This window comes from Schistocerca gregaria, chromosome 1 (assembly GCF_023897955.1).
Source record: "Schistocerca gregaria isolate iqSchGreg1 chromosome 1, iqSchGreg1.2, whole genome shotgun sequence".
NCBI classification, from domain to species: domain Eukaryota; kingdom Metazoa; phylum Arthropoda; class Insecta; order Orthoptera; family Acrididae; genus Schistocerca; species Schistocerca gregaria.
This window is the reverse complement of record NC_064920.1, coordinates 354,360,431-354,381,576: the sequence shown is the minus strand read 5'-3', so window position 1 is coordinate 354,381,576 and position 21,146 is coordinate 354,360,431. Positions and strand designations below refer to the sequence as shown.

General features: G+C 44.3%; 1 protein-coding gene across 1 annotated transcript in view; it reads left to right on the top strand.

The window, feature by feature from the left end:
* Positions 1–1,187: 1,187 nt before the first annotated feature.
* LOC126345545 (ras-related protein Rab-44-like) overlaps positions 1,188–21,146 on the top strand; it is a 63,415-nt gene continuing 43,456 nt past the window's right edge. Inside the window, exon 1 of the mRNA XM_050002110.1 lies at positions 1,188–3,095. Coding sequence (XP_049858067.1) covers positions 1,413–3,095 — 1,683 coding nt within the window. The 5' untranslated portion in view covers positions 1,188–1,412. The remainder of the gene's footprint in view (positions 3,096–21,146) is intronic.

Genomic DNA, 21,146 nt, shown 5'->3' with positions numbered 1-21,146 from the left:
TTGTGGGCTACCATCGCGAGATCGAAATTATAGCAACGCGCTTACCTTTTGAAAAATATTCAAGTTTTATTTATTTCCGTCCATAAAGTCAGATATACTTAGGATGACTCCTGTGATCATGCTTATTTGAACGCTGACAGGGGTCCTATGAACCATTTACCTATGCTACGAGGTACCAACATTTTTCTCCATGTCGACTACGAAACGTCAACACGCATATCGTATGAGGCTATCAATGTGACAATGCATACGTGATTGAGAAAATAAGTTCTGTAAACAAGAGTATAGTTGCTGCCGTCTATACCCAAATTGTGTATTTACATTACATTAAATCTTCAGCAGCATCTAGGACGGACAAAGCAAAATATGAAAATCGCTTTCAAGAACATTACAGAAGATTTGTAGCGCCTTAAATCTCCACAATGTGTCCCTGAATGTTAATGTGGCACACTAGGTAGAACGTTTTGTGTAAAATTGGAAGATGCAAAATAATTTGAAGCGGTTGAAACACACGAGACAACGGTGTAATATTTCGTGGAACCACATCGACTGTCTAAATGTTTCAAGAAGAAATTTTCTATTAATTATACCACTCTTAACTGCTACGAGCCAACTGCGCTAAAAGACGAATAGCGTCACAATGGGATGTCTGTTGAATTACTTTCCCTTAACTGAATTATCCGTCAGCACATATCAGATCATAATAGCATCAAGAAGGGAAACAACGGATTTAAAATGAAGAGCACTATGTTGGAGTCTTCGTCTGTAGTTATGAAGTTCTACCAAGAGGCGACGCAGTAATAGGTTAACATCACTTTCCCGTTATTCTGCATCCACACGACGCCCTAAGTATTTTTCCCTTTCCATTAGACATAGCCGTGTTTGAGTCCTGCCAGGTTTGTCGTTGGAGGGCACGTATGTCAATTGTGGCAGTGGCGAGGTCACGGCGCACATTCCTGCCGCTACCGCTTGGCAACGCTGAAGCGTTTTATATAATTCGCACTCGACTCTAATTGCACAACCTGAAAGTGCTCTCCCACCTGCGAGATCTTCCGCTCACTTCTGTTTCCGGAACACACAGCTTGTCTGCTAACCGAGAATACTTAATGTAAGGTGGTGTGGAGGGGGTGCTCGGGGAGACCTGTTGGCCGTGTGCGAGGACAGTGCTGAACTGCTTTGGGAAACTAGTCCGCTTGTTTACACGGCGGCGCGAGGTTACGTCAGCAGGTGGCGCGTGTGTGCAGCAGCACTGGGCGTGCGCGACTGCTCCCCCTACCCCCTCCCCCGGCAGGGCCCGCAGAGCCGCGGCCCGCCGCCTCAGTCGCACGCCGGACACACAGACACTCTCTCCGACAACAAACAATACCGTGTCGCGTCTCACAGGCGCACCCGTCCGCACCGAACCGCTGTTGATGCGGACGCTCAGGCAGATACTAGCCGGATTCGTACCGCCGCGCATCAGGAAGCGTCTACACATGGAGAGTCGCAGCAGTAAGCCGCCGAGGGGCACGAACAGGCCGTCCTCGCCCGACAGCGAGGGCACGTCCGAGTCTTCGGCGGCGCCCAAGTCCAAAAGCAAGTTCGGCGCGTTCAGGACGAGCCTGAAGGAGGTGGGGCAGCGCGTCGGGGGCCGGGGGAAGCCCGCCGACCCGGAAGCGGCCGCCGTCAAAGCCAAGGAGAAGGACAGGAAGAAAATGAAGAAGCTGGAGAAGAGCAAGAGCAAGGCGAGCAAGAGGGAGGGCAGCGCGGAGGAGAGTCCGGCGGCCGACGGGGCGGAGGCGACGGCGTCGCCGGCCAAGACGGCGCGCACGAGCAAGGCGTCGACGCTGGTGCGCAAGCTGAGCATCGGCAGGTACAAGGGTGCCGACGGCGGCAAGAACTCGAAGACGCCGACGCCGGAGGCTTCGCCGAGCGCGTCGTCGGCGTCGAGCAGCCGGCAGGCGGCGGACGGAGAGGACCTGAGCAGCCCCGGGACGCCGCCCACTCCGCCCGTCCGCCAACCGGAACCGCCGCTGCCGCCCGACGCTGACCAATCGGGTGAGGCGACGGCTGCCGGCGAGGGACCCGTTACGGAACCGCGCGCCGCTGCCGACCCGCTGCCCACTGCGCCCGAAGCCGCCGCTACAGCTGCGGAGCTCGTGCAGGAGATCGTCTGGAACCTGACGCCGGAGCCCGCGGCCGATCCTCCGGCGCCGCCGCCGCAGCAGCAGAGTGAGCCCGCCGCGAAGGACGGCGGTGCAGCCGAAGCGGAGCCGAAAGCGGCCGACGTCGCGGACCTGCGCGCTCCGCCGCTAGTAGCCAGTGTGTCGGCGACCGTGCGCGACGTAGCTGCGCGCCAGCCAGAGCCGCTCGAAAGCGAACACGAGGAGGAGCTGGACCAGTTCGGCGAAGTGGAGAGCGAAGCAGTGCAGCCGGAGGAGACTGAGAGCGGGCGGGCGACGCCGGCAACCGAGAGCGCAGTTACTGCACCGCCGGTCCAGAGCTCCGGTGAAGAGGCGATCGAGCAGACAGAGCAACGAGAACCTTCAGAGCCGCCACAGCCCGAACAGGAAACGCCGCTCGAAGCCGCAGAGAAACCGCAACCGCCGCAGCCGCAGGACTCGTCTGCAGAGGGCTCAGAGCAGGTCGACACCGCTGTGGTACAGCTGGAGCACCAGACAGAGCAGGAGGCGCAACCGCCGGCTAGCGACTCTGAGGCGGAGGATTCTGCGGGGGACATGTCGCAGAGGAGGAACCGCAAGCGGCAGTCCGGCGCGGCTGCGGCGTCGGCGTTTTCGCCGGGGGCGGCCGACGGTCCGGACGCTCTGCCCGACTCGCCGCTGCCGTCGCTCAAGGCGGAGCTGGCCACGGCAGCCGACAAGGAGCGGCAGCAGCGGGAGAGCGACGCCTCGGACACCTTCCTGGACGCAGAGAGGGCGGACGGAGCGCTCCACAACGGCACGGGCGACGAAGAGTTCGCACAGGCAGAGGACGAGCGAGGGAGTCTGCTGGACGCCACCAGCATCGGCGACGCCATAGCCGAGGCGCGTTCTAAGCTCACTGAGAGCCTGGGGGCCGCAGCAGCCGCCGCTTCGCAGCAGCCGCCCTCGCCCGCGGTAAGATTCGAACCCCACTACCCTCTAAGAACTGTCGATAAACCATTCTGCCTTCTCTGCGTCATACATGTATTACGGATGAGCCCGTTTCCGCAGCTTACGAGCTGATTTCTGCACAAGGAAGTTTCTTTGGGCTAGGGGATGAAGAATATTTTCGTCGACTATTTCAGGATTAACGTGGTGAATCCACCTTTTGCCCATTGACACAACTTGCAAGAATGTAGTCTTCATCCGCATCAAATCTCTAGTCCTACCTGAATAGGAGCCGGTTTCTCGTTAGTGTCATAGCACCCCCACCCTGTTCCCCATGCCCTCTCCACTCCCAAAAATCTTCGTCGTAACAATGCGTACAAAAATCGTTTCCATTTTCTCCATATTAAGTCACTGAGATGTGAACCCTGCTTTGTAACTACTTGTCATTCCTAATTTCGTTACGAATCAGTCGTAGGCCCAACATGTAAAGAATACTTGGTTAAAAGTAACCAAATGAACAAGGTATATTGAGAAACGGTCTACATTACTGAGACTAACCCGGCTCATGCTTCACGATCCAAGTTGTAGCTTGCTTATATAATGGCTTCCAGAGGCCACTAGAACTGAATGTTTTTCGTAATTCACCGTTGTCACATCTACTCAGAGCTTTAATCTTACGTTGAAGGTGTAACACCGAAAAGTTTGCTACAAACTCTTCGGACAGCACAGCTCGAGTGAATTACACCTATTAGCGATTTCTAACTGTAAAAATCAGACCTTTTGTAAACTTAGTCGGTTACGCGATTGTGAAACATTCAACACATTAAGGAATTTGTAACACATCTGATGGTTTTTGTACATGGCAGTTAAATTCTTCAGAGAATCAGGGTTAAATGATATTACATATTACGTTAATCTCACATGTGCATACAGTGTAGACCAACTGTGAATCAGATGGGAAGGCAACCATATAACTCTTATAAAATTGCGAGTATTGTATAAACACTTGCAATCATACACTTTCAGTAGCGACGGAAGGGTTCGTATTACGTAATCTAGATATAGCCAGAAAAACTTCGCAATAGATGTTTCAAAATGTTTGAGGTTGCGCGATGACTTACGTAAACTTTCAACTAACGTACGTCTGTTTTCACCACCTGATGGAACAAATTAGGCAAGTTTAGAAATATTGCGCACAAACATGTAGCCACCCCGTGTCCTAAAAGTAAGGCAATAAAGATAGCTATCTTAAGACACAATAGGCGTGATATCGGAGTTCGTATCAACTAAGGATTCTAGACGTAATACAGTGCAGAATAGCATCGAACAAGTCTCTATATTCATTTCAAGACATCACTTTCCAGACTCTATTGAGCAGGTGATGCATACAAAACTCGTAAAATAGGACCAGTAGCAAAATAGTCTGAAAGATACTGTACAGCTCATAGAAGAGAATAGCTTCCTGTAGTGAAGACTCCTGTAAAAAGATTATGGTGTGGAAGTTTCAAACGCTTATTAATGTCACAAGCTAAGGGATTTGCGCCATTGAAAAATCAGCATATCTGAATATTTGTATGTGCAATGACCGTTGTCACTGTCACATTGCGTTAAAAGTATAAACTGCGAAGGATGATCCAGCGTCTCTGAATGTTAGCAAATAGCAGAAAAAGAAATGTTGACAAATGGAAAGGGAAATTTTTCCTGAATAGCGCTTAAGCAACTACAAAGCTGTGACTCATCGCTGTTAGAGAAGACTCTTGAAGTTCCTTGTTTTGAGCGTTTGTCTTGCAAAGATATTTACTAAAAGTTGAGTATGTACAATTTTCGTGGACTGCTTTAGCTGTAAGGCTGATACGAGGAAGATCGAAGATCGTGCCATACCCTTTCTATATTCTGCGTTTCAACGTTTCAAATATTTGTGGGGTTTCGTCAGTTCCAACAAGTTGTCGGTTCGAGTCATAGTACCACGACTTGTTTCTGCAATAGCTGTTTCTAAGTATAGGAGATGGGATCAATGCGTTGTCGAGGTTATAGCACCTTTGCTGAACACATTGATGAAAAGGTCTGGCAGTTTTGAGATCCCACGAAGTTTCGACGGTTTTTGGCGAAGTAGCGTATTGCAAAAGTAGTATCTGCCCATAAACTGTTTCTATAGTGTTCTATGGCAAAAGTCTGAATTAACACTGGTTGTTTTCTTCCATGTGTTGAGAACAAGGTGGTTACGTAACCACTTACCTTCCTCCCGTCACTCAGAACGGACCCATTTAGCTTCCGGGTTACCAGGTTTAAAATTTTGCCATGCAGTTTCTGAAAGTTCGTGATTCGTAGTACCGGTTAACGAGTTAGTAAGGATACGAAACTTAGCTCCGCTGCAATAATGCACTTTGCCTTAAATGATGCTTTAACAAGTGATTCCTACCTGGGCTTCGGCATATCGGTTCGTATTGTCACGGATCCGGTTAATGAAGGGACAACTGGCGGGGTGTGCTGGGACGTGGACGTGGACGTGGGCGGGGGTGTCGGTGCCGGTGCGTGTTACGTAAGCAGCGGTGGGTGCGTCGCGCCTCGTTACGTAAAGCGGCACGGAGCGGCCCACACCGCTGGAGGCTCCAGCGCAGGCCGGCAACGCTTCCAGCTCCAGCGAGGCGCAACCCTGCTGTCCGTAGACGCCCACGCAGCCCGCGCTAGGGCCAAAGCCGCTATGGGCCACCGCTCTCCGCTCCAAGTACGTAGCTGCTAGCGTTTGCCGATGGAACAGCACAAGCAAGTGCTTACACCTACCCCGCCACCCGTAGCAGCGTTCTCTAACGCGCACCCACTCAATCTTCTACATTCTGCAGACGCACTCGTCTGAATTAACGTCAGAGCTTCGTGGAAATCGTAATTCTCCTAGCGCAACCATCCTTTAACAGTCTACATTCTCCTGCAGACTTACATTACAGCCTCCAGCGCTTAACTGACGCTTCACTAGCTCAGAATTCTGCAGCGAGATCCAAAATAGATTATTGCCCTTTAACACACATCTTACTCCCGATAAAATGAAAACTGGAACTAGTTTGCTTACACTATTACCGCTACTTTGCCCGTAAACTGACCACGTAAAGCTTGTATGTCCGAGCGGCTGAAGGTTACGTAATATGGTGCATCTTAGTGTTTGTATGTCACAACTTGAACATCCTCGCAGCTGTGTACGTTTCAAAATCAGAAGAAACTAGAATCGTCAAAATACGTGACTACGAAGACAAAAGAGAATTCTTGTGAATAGAGGGTTCAAAGCGGTAATTACCGTGAGGTCCAGATTGAAAGCTAATTTAGGACACTGGTCACTTATATAACCTCAAGTGCAGAGACTGTCCCACGTAACCTGGACACGCCCAACGTCCTGAACTTACTTCGAAATAAGGTTTGAAGTAATTCGAAGTGAGAGTTGATATTAGAATAGTGAAAGACAATCTCGTTTTGACTACGCATCGGTGTGAAGTTAAGAATGCCTGGAGGACTTACTGAATAAGCTGCTGTGCTTTAAATGGTTGACTTACTTCATGGTTCAGGCAAAATTCGCGTTCTTATGTTTTCTCAATAGGGCAATAACTGTGTGCTACTGCATGTTAAGAGTTCTCGTGTCTGTTCTGTCAATTTTTTTCCAAATAGTAGTAGTCATAGACCGCCTGTACATTTCAGTTTAGTAACGTGATTGAAACTGCGCTGTACAAAGATGCCTAAATTTTTAGTACGTTTTTCTGATAGTTTTGAGGTTAGTTTCACAAAGAATAATGGTATGGAATCTTTCCATGAGCCATAAAATAACATTCTAAATCGCAGTTTTTAATAGTTAAAAAAGTTGAATGTCACTCATGCATCAAACTTCACTCTGCATAATTACCTAAATACATACCGACAATAATGTGGAAGTTACTTTCCTTGTATACTTCTCGCCTTTAGTTTTCAGATACCTAACCATTGGCTAAGGAAGTCGTCAGTACTCATCAGCGCGCAAGAGTTCGTGAATAACAGGGAAGAATAGGAAGAATTTTTTTTTCTTCAGTCTACATTGACTGAGGATGATTCTGCAGATAGTTTATTAGTGCTCATAAACTGCTAGAAAATGTGCACTTAGTTTCATCGAATAACGATAAGTCCAGGTATTCGCAATTGCGTAGTGTCTGACAAGTGGAAGATGTAAGAGAGCTTTGCCCAACTAAGCAACCAAGTGGAGTTCGTTCTTCGATACTTGTGATAGCCGACTCCTGGTGTAATCGTTCCGAAGTTACTTTTCGGTTCAGAGCTGAACCGATCAAACCGTCCGTGTATGTTCCACTTGATTTCCATGGAACCTGAAGAGACTGACCTTCAACTAGTGACCACATGAAACGAAATGCACAGCTCGTGAGGGTTTCGCGGGAGGAGTTAAACCAGTGTTGCGTAGGGGCAACCTGTCTGACGTACAGGTAGGGGTAGATACTAGAAGCTGATAGGGCGTGGCCTTCCACAGCACCTGTTGCTGCTGGCGCGTCCACTCCACTGTTCAGTGTCCCGTGCAGCACCGTCCCAACACCGCTGCGATGGCGCCTACACCGGAGAGGCTCTCTGAGGTTAGCGTTTGCGCTATCATGTAGCACGACTGCAGATATTATACAAAGTAACACCAGTACTATCGAGAACGCCCTTTACATATAGTTACTCGAATCTGCACATGCAACATTCAGGCAAATTTATTTTTAAAGGGCAATATTACTGCATAACGTCTACAGTTCGGGTGCTAGTGAAATTTGATTTGATTAGTGTGATTCAAAGTTATTTTCGTCTTGTACCTCTAAGCTTGACTTTAGCGTTCATGAAGTATGGGAATGCACACCGCCTTACATTGTGGTTTTCTCGTAGTACAGTATTGTCGAACTAAGTTGTTAAATTTTGTGGATTGAGTAACATGAAATAAGACGTCAATGCTAGTGAGCGCTATCATAAAATGTTGGTCAAGGAAGATCATTTATCAGTAAATTAGTCGTAGACGTTGACATAGTATTTAATTACTAAAGCTTAATTCGCATACCAGTAACGGTATTAATAATTTTTCATATTTCTTCGAGAAAGCACCTTTGGATATATATTTTAAGGTACGTAAGGTCTCGACGTTGACCGTTCAAGTTGCATACATACCAACATCCTATTCAGTTTTGCTGCTAAGCTATTTGCTCTTTTCGCATGTAGGCTTGTTGGACTTTCAAATTTTGGTTACGTCAGTTTTCTGAACGTCTGGCCACAAAATTGTGGATACATGGAACCTTTTCACTGTTGCAGAGGTGGATGCAACTGGCAACGTTTCGTAGCGTAGAGGTAACTGTATTCAAACGTACTGTGCCGAGCGTACACGTCCGTATGAGACAGTAATGCAATGTGTTCAGGTTTAAAAATTTGTCGCTTGCTACTACACTGGGTCCATCCTCAGTTCTTACAGCATTAATACGTCAAACATCGAAAGTTAAATTGTTGTAAGATTGTGACAGAAGCGTTGCAGTTTCTTTAGAGAGAAGTATTTAAGTATAATCCGTGCATTTGTTAATCTTACTCTTGAGTACATGTATCTCTAAAATTTTGAATGCTCCTGCCGCCGTCGCCTATTGCACCGTTTAGCTGCTTATTTGGGAAAAACTTTTGTAGGTCAGATAAGGTAAAGTTTGCCCTTGCCCCAGAACGAGAGGATGCCAGCACGAAAGGTTGTGCTAAAGACTTAAGCGCGTGACTACCGATGGCTTCTACTCACGTGATGTGCTACGGTCTCCAAAGAGTTGTCAACTAGGCGAATACAAAGTAGTACTAGTTTACTGTTGGCAGTAACGAAACAGCTGCAGAGCGGAAGAGCTTCCGAAGTTCTATCGATTGACCTCCAACTTACAGTTTGTAAGACACGTCTCGGCGGCAACACAAGACAACGGACATCCGGCAAGGGTGCGCAGCGTTGCGGAAATTGCGTGACTCAAGGGCTGGCTCCATGTCTTACTTTAACAATACGACAGTGTTTTTTCTCCAGTGTTCTTACTCCGTTCGTGTCAGTGTGCAATGAAAATGCTTCATACACATTTTCTTTTCTGCGCTGTTCATTGATGAAATAACGTAAAGATACGAAAGGCTCTTGATGACAGTAACGAATCGAGTAGTTCCTTGAATGTGCTAAAGTATACGGGTATTCTAATTTAGGGAGCTATACTGAAATCTAGTATTAATTGGCGATGGGGGTTTAGAAACGCAAAGAATGTCTTGACAATAATACCAGTGAATGTCTGGCATACACCGTGACCACGTGTAACGTGTGAAAATGTGATGTAAAATTTTCTTAATTATTCCGTCCCCGCTGTTTAACTTTGGAGTGGATCGGTTTTTCAACATTAATTCAAGGGTTGTGGTATAGCAAGAGCTGCCAAGGCTGCCCGACATCCCATCATAGCCGATAAACTCTTCCGCAGACCACCTACATTTACTAATCTTTGAAACTCCTACCCACTGCCATGGAGAAAAAAATATGATGGCCCTAAATATTTCAGGACAGACCAGGTGAAGTGTGCTAGGTAAATATGGGCAACTCATTTTTTTAATGTCTGAGAGTAAGTCAAAGAAAGATTTCTGGTTTCAAAATTCATTTTTAATGAACATCTGAAAGTGCTAATCTGATGGTTCAGAGGGTGAAAGAGCTTCGTAGCAACACAGGGAATTGTTTACCAGACTTTTATCCAGTTTAGATGTCGTTCTTGGCTACGAAAGTGCACGTGTAGCTGCTAGGAAGTAGTTTCGCTCTGTTGAGTAAATTACGTTGGTAACAAATTAAGCTCAGCAAAGAGCTGGTTACGATTAACTTTCACAGATTTATAACGAACTCTATTAAAGAGCAACTGACATTTGTAAAGATTGCAAGATACGAGGTGTGAGGGTGTAGAAAAGTTTCTAGTCCAACAAAAATCAAAAATGACAAATTTCATAATACCAATTTGTTATGCACAGTACCCGTGTACACTAATAAACTTGCGGGCACGCTCAGGTAACATCTGCAAACCATTCAAATAAAAGGTCTTAGACTTACTCCAACCAAGTGTTCACTGCATCATCAAATCTTCGTCCTTAGATATCTTTTTACGTTTGTCAGAAGTATTCTGATATAGCAAAGTCTGGAGAATATGGCGGATGACGTAACAATTTGGATCTGCAGTTACGCAGTTTAGTGTGCTCCGGTGCGTTGTCCTGACTCAAAAGAACTCCGCTCGCATTTTTCCCTCGCCTTTATTTCTCAAAAGGTGCAGGAGGGTGCAATATTATGGATTGATAGGTACGCCCTTCCGCAAGTAATTCACCATAGTTACCCCTTCTGCATTCCAGAAGATCGATGCCATTACCTTACCAGCTGATTTTTGTACCACAAATTTTCTTTGGTGGTAGGGGATGACTGTTCTGTCTCAGGATCAAAGTGGTGAATCCACCATTCGTCCATTTACATACCTTGCAAGAACGCAGTCTTCATCTGCGTCAAATTGGCGGGCGGTTTCACAACACTGCACACTCCAGTCTCGATCTGCATTAGTCTTTCGGGACCCACCGAGATTAAACATTTCGCATTCCCAAGATATCCCCAACAATGTCATGAGCACGCCCATAGGAGAATCCAAATGTGTTACAACGTTGTGAATTGGTCAGTTTCACCAGTGGCAACGGTGACAGGCCTTCCGCTCCTTGACGCATCTTCCACACTCGTTCCTCCACGTTTGAAGTCGGACGCTGTTTTTCGGGGTTGCATAAGACGGAGCACGTTCCTCGAATGTATTCCGTATGTCCTCGGCAGTTTCCTCGGGCGTCATTCCCTTCAAACGAAGATATTAAATCACAGCACGGTTCTTGATTTTTCTAGATATTCGCCATTTTGCTTACACTACCTTACACAATGCATCCTAGCGTCAAAACTAGCGTAGTTGGAGCCGCTAAATTTGATATGATACCCACAAAGAATCACCATAAAAGTAGGTGGTGTTTGCGAGAGACATTACGGCAACTCTCTGGGTACAAACCTTTCGACAGCCCCCTCGTAGTTGCGAAGTGAATCATTTTGTGGATGAAAGTTTTCTGTGAAAGTATGGCACTATAATCAAGCAACACTATCGTATTTGTTACTAGAGTGCACCTTACTGCACGTATTTTTCCATACCGCGCCGATTGCCAAAACGATTAAAGGCAAGAGTTGTTCCGGAAAGGGGTTCAAACAAGTTCGATAATCTTGTTTATTTTGTTTTCCTCGGACGGCGCTTTATAAAGGCCACAATATTCCCGATTAAAACTAATCGTATTAGTGGTTCGCGCCTAAATTACACGCATTTTTCAAATTTCGTAATTTTTCAACTGGTGGTTGAGGGGAAGTAGACAAATCGGTAACCTATTTGGGTCCACTAGCTTCCAGTCGAGATCGGCACCTACATAACTTCCATTAGTTGCGAAATTGTCATACTAATCTTAACTATTAACTTCCCTATTGAACTGGCATGTGTGTATGAATGGCTGCCCACATACTTGACAGCCTCTTTTCACGATCATTTTGCCACGCATGGACTCAAAGCTTTCCACAATCTAGGTCATATTCCCTAAATTTACTGTTACTCTAAAATAGTCTTTTTTTCCAATGATTGCCAATTAAAATCGTTGAGCATCTTTCTTTCGTAAAGGCTTCACCGATTAAATAAGATGGTAGCAGCGTGTCTCTGAAGTACTTAATGAGCGAAAAAGCGCAGCGGTTAAGGCACTATTTACATAGGTAAATACCTGAATAATTCGGCCGCTGTGTGAATGAAACGGTATCGTCGCGAAGTACGGCAACAGCGCAGCGTGCAGGAGATTCTCACCGTCTAGAAGTAGCTCGCCGCTTGTCGCTCGAAAAAGGAATACATCTCATTGGCTATTAGCAGCTAATGGAGAAGTATGTGCAGAACGGCTGAAAATAGGACCGGCTTCCTACAGGACACGGATTATAGATTCTCACTGGTAAGAAATTTCCTCGTCTTTGTGAAAGATTAAATTTTTCCGTGGTTTCCCTAAGCTAAATGCGTGGTCGTTACTTTTGAAGAATCACGATCGCCTTCCACCCGTTCAGACCCTGTGCTTCGTATGGACCCTAGATCGTAACCGGCATCTTGCTACTTAGGCGAGTTCCTGAAAAGTTTTGATTGCGGTCGTTGGACACGTTTGAGCAGTATCTTACTCTAGGATACGTTGCATTAGCATCTTACATTACCCCTCTCTCCTCCTACTTGATTTTGTCTGTGTATCTAGTTTACAATCGAGCTTCCCAGGATTTCATTTGTATTTTTCAGATCATTTCTGGTACGATACATACAGGATGAAGGGACTGATGACCTTGTGTTTTGGTCCCTTTAACGCAACCAGCCAGCATATTACGTATTGTTTTCTTAATAGGTACAGTTCCTAGTCCCAGAATGTCGCTAATGAGTGTCGGTTGCATTACACGCTACATCATCTTGGTGTCAGTGCTAACCTTTGGTATCCGAACTATAAGCGCCAGAGGTTTGCTACTATTGCAGAAATTTGTCTAGCGTGTGATCATTTTCGCATTTGTTCCAATCAGCGAACGGAATTACACCATAAGGGCAGAAGTGACTGAAGAGATTACGGTATGTGTATCGCGTGGATGATACATCAAAGACGCAGGGCTAAATTAGCAGTGAGCCCGCGCAGGCGGTCGTTTGCATTCGGTCTCCCCCATATCTAACGGTCGGTTTGATTCACTCACGTTTGCTAAACAAATGAAATAGTCGTCAATGAAGATACATTCAAATTAGAGCACACGATTTTTAAGGGACACGAGACAGCATTTTTAACCATTTCCCGGCTTAACACAATAGTTTCTTTAATATTCGACCAAAGCAATCCATGGTGAATACGGGAATAATCGGGAATAATATTGGTACTCAACACATCGTGCGATGTCCCTCATTGCTTTATAGTCGCGTTAAAGCACTCCTGCATTTTACCAGACGTCAGCAGTGTTCGCAGCCCCAATTAGTTTCCATTCTCCCTACACATTTTCAGATCTTCAGAGTTGGTTATAGTTTTAAAGACACTTCCAGTTTGTCCCATAAATTTTGTATGGGGTTAAGGCCTGATGAGTGATATCAATAGCACTGATACACAAACAAGCCAATGTTTTCCAAGGTTTGATGTGTGCTTTAGTTGACAGAAAAATTTCAGAGTAGACGTAACTTTCTGCCTTCTTATGCACATTTACTTCCGGATTTAACAAGCCTTTCTAAAGTTACTGTCGATGAAAGTGCTCTACACATTAGATGGCTAAAAACAGCACCGCATCGAAACACACCCCTCCCCCCCCCCCCCACCCCCGGTGCCGCTTTAGACAGTAGTTTCAGTAGTTTGCTGGTGTTAATCCTCCAGCTCGTATTTTTGGTTTCGCCACAGGGTAGTTCTTAACTATTGAAGTCGCTCACATCACCAAAATCGAAATTAAAATATTAGACTATTGATGACGTTCTTCCGTTGTACCATTCAGATAACGCCCCGGACAAATAATTCACTTACCTGCTTCCCACATTCTTGCAGCAGCTAGATGGTAGTTTTAACAGAGAACTGTGCTTAATCGCCCCTCATTTGCCTTCCTTACTGGCCACTTTGAGGTACAGCTTCTATGCAATAGTTCTGAAATCGTCTTATGCGCCCAAGTACTGTGTTCAGCGAACTGGAAATGTCTTCTCTCGGTTAAAGAAGAGTTCCCGCTCTTGGTATGTTATGGCAGCTCCCTTACTTCTAGAACGCAGACCATGCGGCAAGAGCGTGCAGGTCGCATCATACCGCGTACGACTCACTTTTAGACAAGGGTGCTCAACTCTTGTTCTTAAACTCATTTAAAACATTCCCAAGACTATTTTCAAAGGTGTGTAAAATTTTACAATGATTAATAATTCATTTAACCGCTACCTTTGTGTGTGTTTGAATAGGAGAGATGATAAAAAGTTACTGTAACTGCGAGAGGGGCAACAGAAAAACACAACGAACACATCTGGTTGCTCCTTCTGGCTCTGTACTAAGACGTCCTGAGAAGGGCACAGAAACGGGCTCCTCCGTCCTGTGTGCTCGTGTGGTTGTCACAGATACCGCAGACAACGCCTGCCGTCTTGTCGAGGGTTCGGTGTTCACGGCTCGCAGGTTCGCGGCTAAGCAAACACCGCATATTACGACGGGCGGGGGCGAATTAGAATCACTAGCTCGGTCGCAAAACATTCCGTACCGAGCGAAATCACCCACTGGTGATAGTTACTCCGGTATCAAAAGCTGTTAAACTGATAGGGCCGAAGCACCTAAGTTGCAGCGTACTGTCGTTGAATGAAAATATCACGTAACTGACTACCCAGTTTTCCGAATTTCGGCCAGGTGGAACACTTCAGCAAGTGCACCTTGTCATCTTACCTTCCCACACATCACCATTAAATTTTCTAGATTTTTCAGTAATTTAAAACGCTTAGAGAGGTGTAAAATACCAGAAAGATCTTACTGTTAATTTTCTCCTGTTGGTCGCAGCTATTGCGTCTACGAATATATTGAGACTGAAATTTTTATTTTTGACGTAGTGGGTTCTTGATAACTAAATAACGAATGAAAATTTGCCCGTATTCTTGAATTTTGACACATTTTTCAATATCAGTCTTAACAATTTCCAGTTCCATAACACCACAAATTACATTATCAGTGACAGGATCAAAAACGTCTGATTCCATCATAGGCATGCCCACTGAAACTCACGTTCTGCAGTACTCAAAATATTCCAGTGTGTTTACAAAGCAAAATAATTTTCGCTAAAATATTTTGTAAATTAATCCAGAAATGTAATAATTAGCGTCGGTGTGCAATTAATACGAATTAAGTATGCCAAACATTTCGTAGTTTCATCTTCAAAAGAATAAAAATTGTAACTGCACATAGTGTAATAAATTAATTTTTTTGTAAAAAAAACGTACGAAATCTCTGTGAAACAGCCGAGAATTTTCACCCACACCTGATTTGGGATTAATCCTGGTATCGGATACTTCTATAAAGGTTAAAAATGGGGTCCCATTACAACCTACAGTTACCGCGCGAGTAGCAAAGTTTCAATTCTTTAGAATGAAACTGGAATAACGAGTACTTCAAAGAAGGTATAAAAAGGAAATACTGCGAAACTGTGACTGCTGTAACTGGAGCGTGGGCAGTCTGTTAATAGGAAGATAAGACTACAAGAGAAATATCTTGCATAGGTCAGTGGTTGGGCAGGTGCCTAGTAGCTGCCAAACGTAATTTATTTTTGTACCCTACAGTCAAGTGAGCAACGATGTCGGTGTCGGTTCGAAAAGGGCCTTGTGGATCGGCCGAAGCAGTTTACACAAACTGCTTTCTAAAAAATGACACGTAACATATACTCAGGGCAGTAACAGCAGACGGTATTGCGGTAGGTACATTTACTTGCGCGCCATTTTCAACGGCGGTTTTACACAAATTTTAAGCGTTGAACTGGTTTATTAGTACGGTACTCACCTAATACTATGAAAGGTGATTCTGAAAGAAAATACTTCCAGCATTTTCGCCATGAGTTGAGTCAGGGAGCCTTCTGTTCGTCCTCTGTTACAATATTTCTGCGCGGTGTGGGATCCTTACCAGGTGGGATTGACGGAGGACATAGAGAGGGTGCAAAGAAGGGCAGCTCGTTTTGTATTATCGCGTTATAGGGAGACAGTGTGGCACATATGATACACGAGTTGGGATGGAAGTCATTACAGCATAGTTTTTCGTCGCGGCGAGACCTTTTTACGAAATTTCAGTCACCAACTTTCTCTTCCGAATGCGAAAATATTTTGTTGAGCCCAGCCTACATAGGTAGGAATGATCATCAAAATAAAATAAGAGAAATCAGAGCTCGAATAGAAAGGTTTAGGTGTTCGTTTTTCCCGCTCGCTGTTCGGGAGTGGAATAGTAGAGAGATAGTATGATTGTGGTTCAATGAACCCTCTGCGAAGCACTTAAATGTGAATTGCAGAGTAGTCATGTAGATGTAGATGTTAAGCTCTCCAGCTGCGGTGTCCAGCGCGCTCAGACAGCAATCGGGGAAAAGTCGTCTCACCAGTTTTCTTCTGAGCGCTAGGGACATTGACCAGAACCCGCTAGCGCTCTCTGGTCAAAGATAATGAAGCGAATTCTTATCCGAAAACGTCGCCAATGTATATTGATACTTACATATAAAGCTAAACAATATGATCAAGAATCTTCTTGGTTAGTGTTCTGTCACCGCTGTTTAGACCTCGTAATGCGCTTCAACATCTACAGCGACGAAGAAAGAGAATAAAACTTGAGCAACAAAAAAGACCTAAGGCTTGACGTAAGGATATTTGTCACGCAAGGTATGTTGAGTACTAAAGATAGTCTAAAACATCTTACTGCGGGGCAGCCGCAACAGTAAGTCCATTTTGTAAAATGAAGAAACAGCACAACATTTTATTACATATGCAACCGGTTTCGCAACGCTTAAAGTTCAGTCATCTGGCAGAAGCTGAAATAACGTAAATATTAAGACAATATTTACTATTAAAAAATCTTGATCACGATTTATCAAGGTGACCGGTTTAGACTATTGCTGTGGTCATCTTCAGGCCATTGAGTAGGAACCCATTTCTGTTGGAGAGTAGTGATTCTCCAACAAAGGATCCTACTCAGTGGTCTGAAGATGACCACAGCAGTAGTCTAAACCGGTCACCTTGCTAAATAAATCGTGATAAAGACTTCGTTAATAGTAAATACAGTGCACATTGATCACTGCACTCCCATAATGTATTCAAAAGTAATTAAGACAATAGGAGACAACGCTTCTTTAAAATAATAAACTACGGTTAAAACTTATAAAATAAAATAACGAGATAATACTTACAAATCACTTAACCATCTGAGATCCTCACAAGGTTGTCTTGGAATGGAACTTCCGGACTGACTAGACACTTAACCATAAAACAAGTTGTGGAATTAGTTCGATAAATTCTATGGAAAAAGTTTCCATCTGCTGCCCCGACCAGAAGCAATCTAAAAAATTGTAAATATTTGCTAGTCATATTGAAGGCGCACGCAACACATACCGAAGATGTGGTATGACTGTTTGGTAAACTGTGTAAACGTAAAATAGGGAAATGACAGCAGAAAGACGGAACAGTCCCATCAACATTTAAAGTAAATAATTACATACACAACTGAATACTATTATTTTTGTGATAAGGCAGTGCGTGCATTAATAGCTTCAGCAAGACTGAAATGGATGTCTTAACATGGAATAAGATTGGTTGATTCAAACTACTGTGCGGTGTCTTTTTTTTACAAAATTAAATGTTAAACAGAGGTTGATACTGTTTCACAAACTGTTTTCTAAACTTTCTTCGAAACTACAGAATATAGAAGAGCGAATATTCGTATATTCAAGAATTACTAGGAAATTTGCAAGCATGGTTTACACATGAGCGAAATGCTATTTACTAACCAGATTTCAGTACAGCAATGCACGCATCTGAGTGATCAATATAATAGCTAGAAAAACTTCGCCGGCAAAAGATAGGCCAGTAAACTGCAGTCTTCTAAACAGTTTAACGTCGAAGTAAAAACGAAAGAGCTATATCAGTAACTAAAATTAGGTCTAGAGTAATTTGCTATAAACATTGTTTCAGTATTTATCATGTAATCATAACTTAGACGGGGAATAGCGTATTTGTAAGTTAGTGTGAAGCTCAAATGTAACCTCTGCCTCGTATTAAAGTGGCAAAGTTTATCATAACCCGCGAATAGGCATCATTCAGCATGTGAACAATTTTCTAGCCAGAGAAGTCATTCAGCGCAGAGCAGTCGGTCTCATTGGAACCTGAGTCTGAGGACAATGAAATATTCGCAGCATTTTTCATGTAGTGTATCAGTTAGCGGGAGAATTCCGGTCAACGAGTTGTTACGAAAAGTCGCTCTTACGTCACGAAGTCCTTTAAATCCATTTTTACTAATAATGGCATCAGGAAAACTTAGTTTTCGAAGTAGACGGAAGAACTGGCCATCCTTCCCTTTTTCTTGATCTTCCGTCCGCTCACACGTACAGACAAGTAGTTCCTTCAGTTGTTCAGCCGCTCTGACGCGTCTGTAGTGATATTCGTGCATTCGGAAATTATAAATGTTTTCACACGGTTAAAAATTTTTCCTGCTTGCAGTTATTGTACTGCTATCATTGTGCAGACGTATGAGATACCAAAGTCAAAAGCTGCACTTGAAAATGGGAATAAATTCCTGAAATGCATATAATGCTATGCATGAGAAAACAGAAAATTGGTGCAATAATGAAGAAAATTAGTCATAAGGATAACGCACCTGTGCGCCCTAGCTATTAGAAATTTTCTCTGGTATCCATAGGCGTAAGTTTGTGCGTTATCATTCTGGAAAAGTCTTGGAATATCGAATTTAGCGGCAGATGGTAAGTCATACCGTTGTGAATCATGCAGCAAATGTGCAGGTGTCCTGACGGAGTGACAGATCTGGTCACACAAGTGTGTACGGATTAGTATTGACATAATGTGGCATTAACACTTCCCATCAGCGGGCCATATGCGAAGTCTGTCAAGACACGACAGCTTGCGCACACCTCCATGCCACGCGCACGGCGCAGCAACCCACTGTCTGTGACGTCAAAATCATTGCTCCCCGATCGATCATTGAAGCAGCGCTATCCTAGTTTCCTTCCAGTGCCGTTACATTGTTTTTCTCTCGGCGGAGTTAGTCGCTTTTCCAATTGCGTTATTAGATGTCAGATAACCATAGAGAGCAAATAGAAGCGAAATTAACTTGGGGACAAGCGAAGACGACGTTTAGGGGAAATACACAAAATATTGCTAAATATTAGATTTTTCTGCATATTAAACATTTTTTGCTATATGTTACCAGTGAATGGTCCGCACTCCCAATCACACTTGAAATGTCGAGCAGGTATCTTCAAACTTTATTCGTCAACGAGTCTGAAAATGCTAAACAAATAGGTTCACCTTTCCTTAACCTACCTTCTAAGACGACGTAGTGTCAGAATTGCTTATAGTGTTTAAATATTTCTCTGGAACTCACCTTTCTTCCCCGAATTCGGCTTCTACCGGTTTCTTCATCATTCTGTAAATTCGTATCAGAAATTTTCAATCGTGGCATTTTAAACTGATCGGCAGTGCTCACAGACAGCATCTGGTTTCTTTGGAGTTGGAAATACTTCATTGTTCTTGAATTGAGGATATTTCGTCTGTTAGCTTTCTCTCCCCTCCCCTCCCCCCCCCCCTCTCCCCGCGCTAGTGCTGGCTTGCCACCTGAGGTATTAATATTCGTGCAATTGCTTCTCGCTTTCAAAGTCTCTTTAATCTCCCTATAGGTTTTGTTTCCTCTAGTCAGTCTCGCTTTGACCCCTCGCCTTACCTAATTAGCCATTTGGTACTTTCTGCCAATTTCATTTTAGAAGCCTTTCATCAGCTTGCTTTATTTGCTATATTTTCTACCTTCGACAGGTAAAATCAGCTAATCTAGTTTACCTTTTTTCCTAATTGATTCTCTGCTGCTGTATTCCCCTCTCCGTTCGTCAAACGTTAAGATACTCAATTTGAAACTGTCTTTAAACTTAATCAGGTTCCATCTCCTTAATTTTATACTTTTCGCAAGTTTTTAATTTTCGGTTCATAGCCAATAAATTAAGGTCAGCTAACATCAGCTTCCGGAAATATTTTACAGTTGACAATCTGGTTTCGAAATCTGACTTACCATTATTTAATAAATATGAACCTTTGTCCCTGTGCCAAACGTACGATTCCTGAAGAGGAAAATTGGACTACCAGGATAGCAAAGAAACTGAGGCAAAACTTCCACCTACGGGAATTGATCTTAAAATCCCAGATATCATTGATTGGGACGCCTGCAACTACTGAAAAGGCTGCTATCCCTCTTCAGGAATCAGTTTGAGTGGCCTCTAGAGAAACGCCTTCACTGAGGTTGCACCTACCAGTATCAGCATCGCTAAAGTATGCAAGCCATCCCACCTTAGCAATGTCTATGCTTCTGATGCCAAATACCTAGGAAAACACGCAATTAGTAAAGTTACTGAACTGTGAAATATAATATGAAATCATTTTCATTTAGATTTCAAACTAAGATAGTGTATATAAAATTGTGGCGCGCGCACCGTTCTCCACAAATCTGTAAACTGTCTAACTCAAATGTACGCTAAAATTTGTTCTAAGTATAAGTTTTCCTGGCATGAGTGTTTGCACGTTTGTTATACGTATCTACACGGAACTGTGCAGAGACTGGGGCTTCCTCAGCCGGCAGACCAGAAAGCCGGCGGCCTGGTCTCTCGCGGCTCGTCCGCCGGAGCAGGTAGCGGTTGGGGGTCACTGTCAGCTTTACGTAACGCGGCCGCCGCAGCCGCTCCTTCCAGCACTTTGCCGGCTTTTTCAGAGAGCACGTTCTCTTCCGCGGCCGTGGCCAATGTCATCGTTAGCAGCACAATAAAACAATCAAACGGTTCATCCGAGAAACATAATTACCTAATGGCAGAGGACTACAGCAGACATACGTCAGGGTTGAATGCTTGGCCCGTTTTTTCTGATCCAAAACTGGCCCTCCATCTTGGATGGAAAACGAGAATTTTTATTCTTGAATAAGACAGCCCTGTCGCATGCCGATGTTAAACAGGTAGAAAACAAACCACCTTAAATATCAAAGCAGTTGAAACTGTATAGTAAGACTGTTGTAGACTATTGCTGTCTCACAATGAGAGTAAATCAGGACACTGCCACAGTTCATACCGACATGGGAAAACTTCTAGTAACATAAAGTGAGCTATGCTTATAGGTGCTGAAATTGCCAAAGAACTGAACTCTATTCTGTAGCAAATCTTCGATAATTTAGTATTTAAATTCAGTGTACAGTGGTGTAAAACATTGTAAAGAATTACTAAACATTACAAGCTTCCTAAATCAGTTGTTTGCCTCTAGGTTACAGTACTAA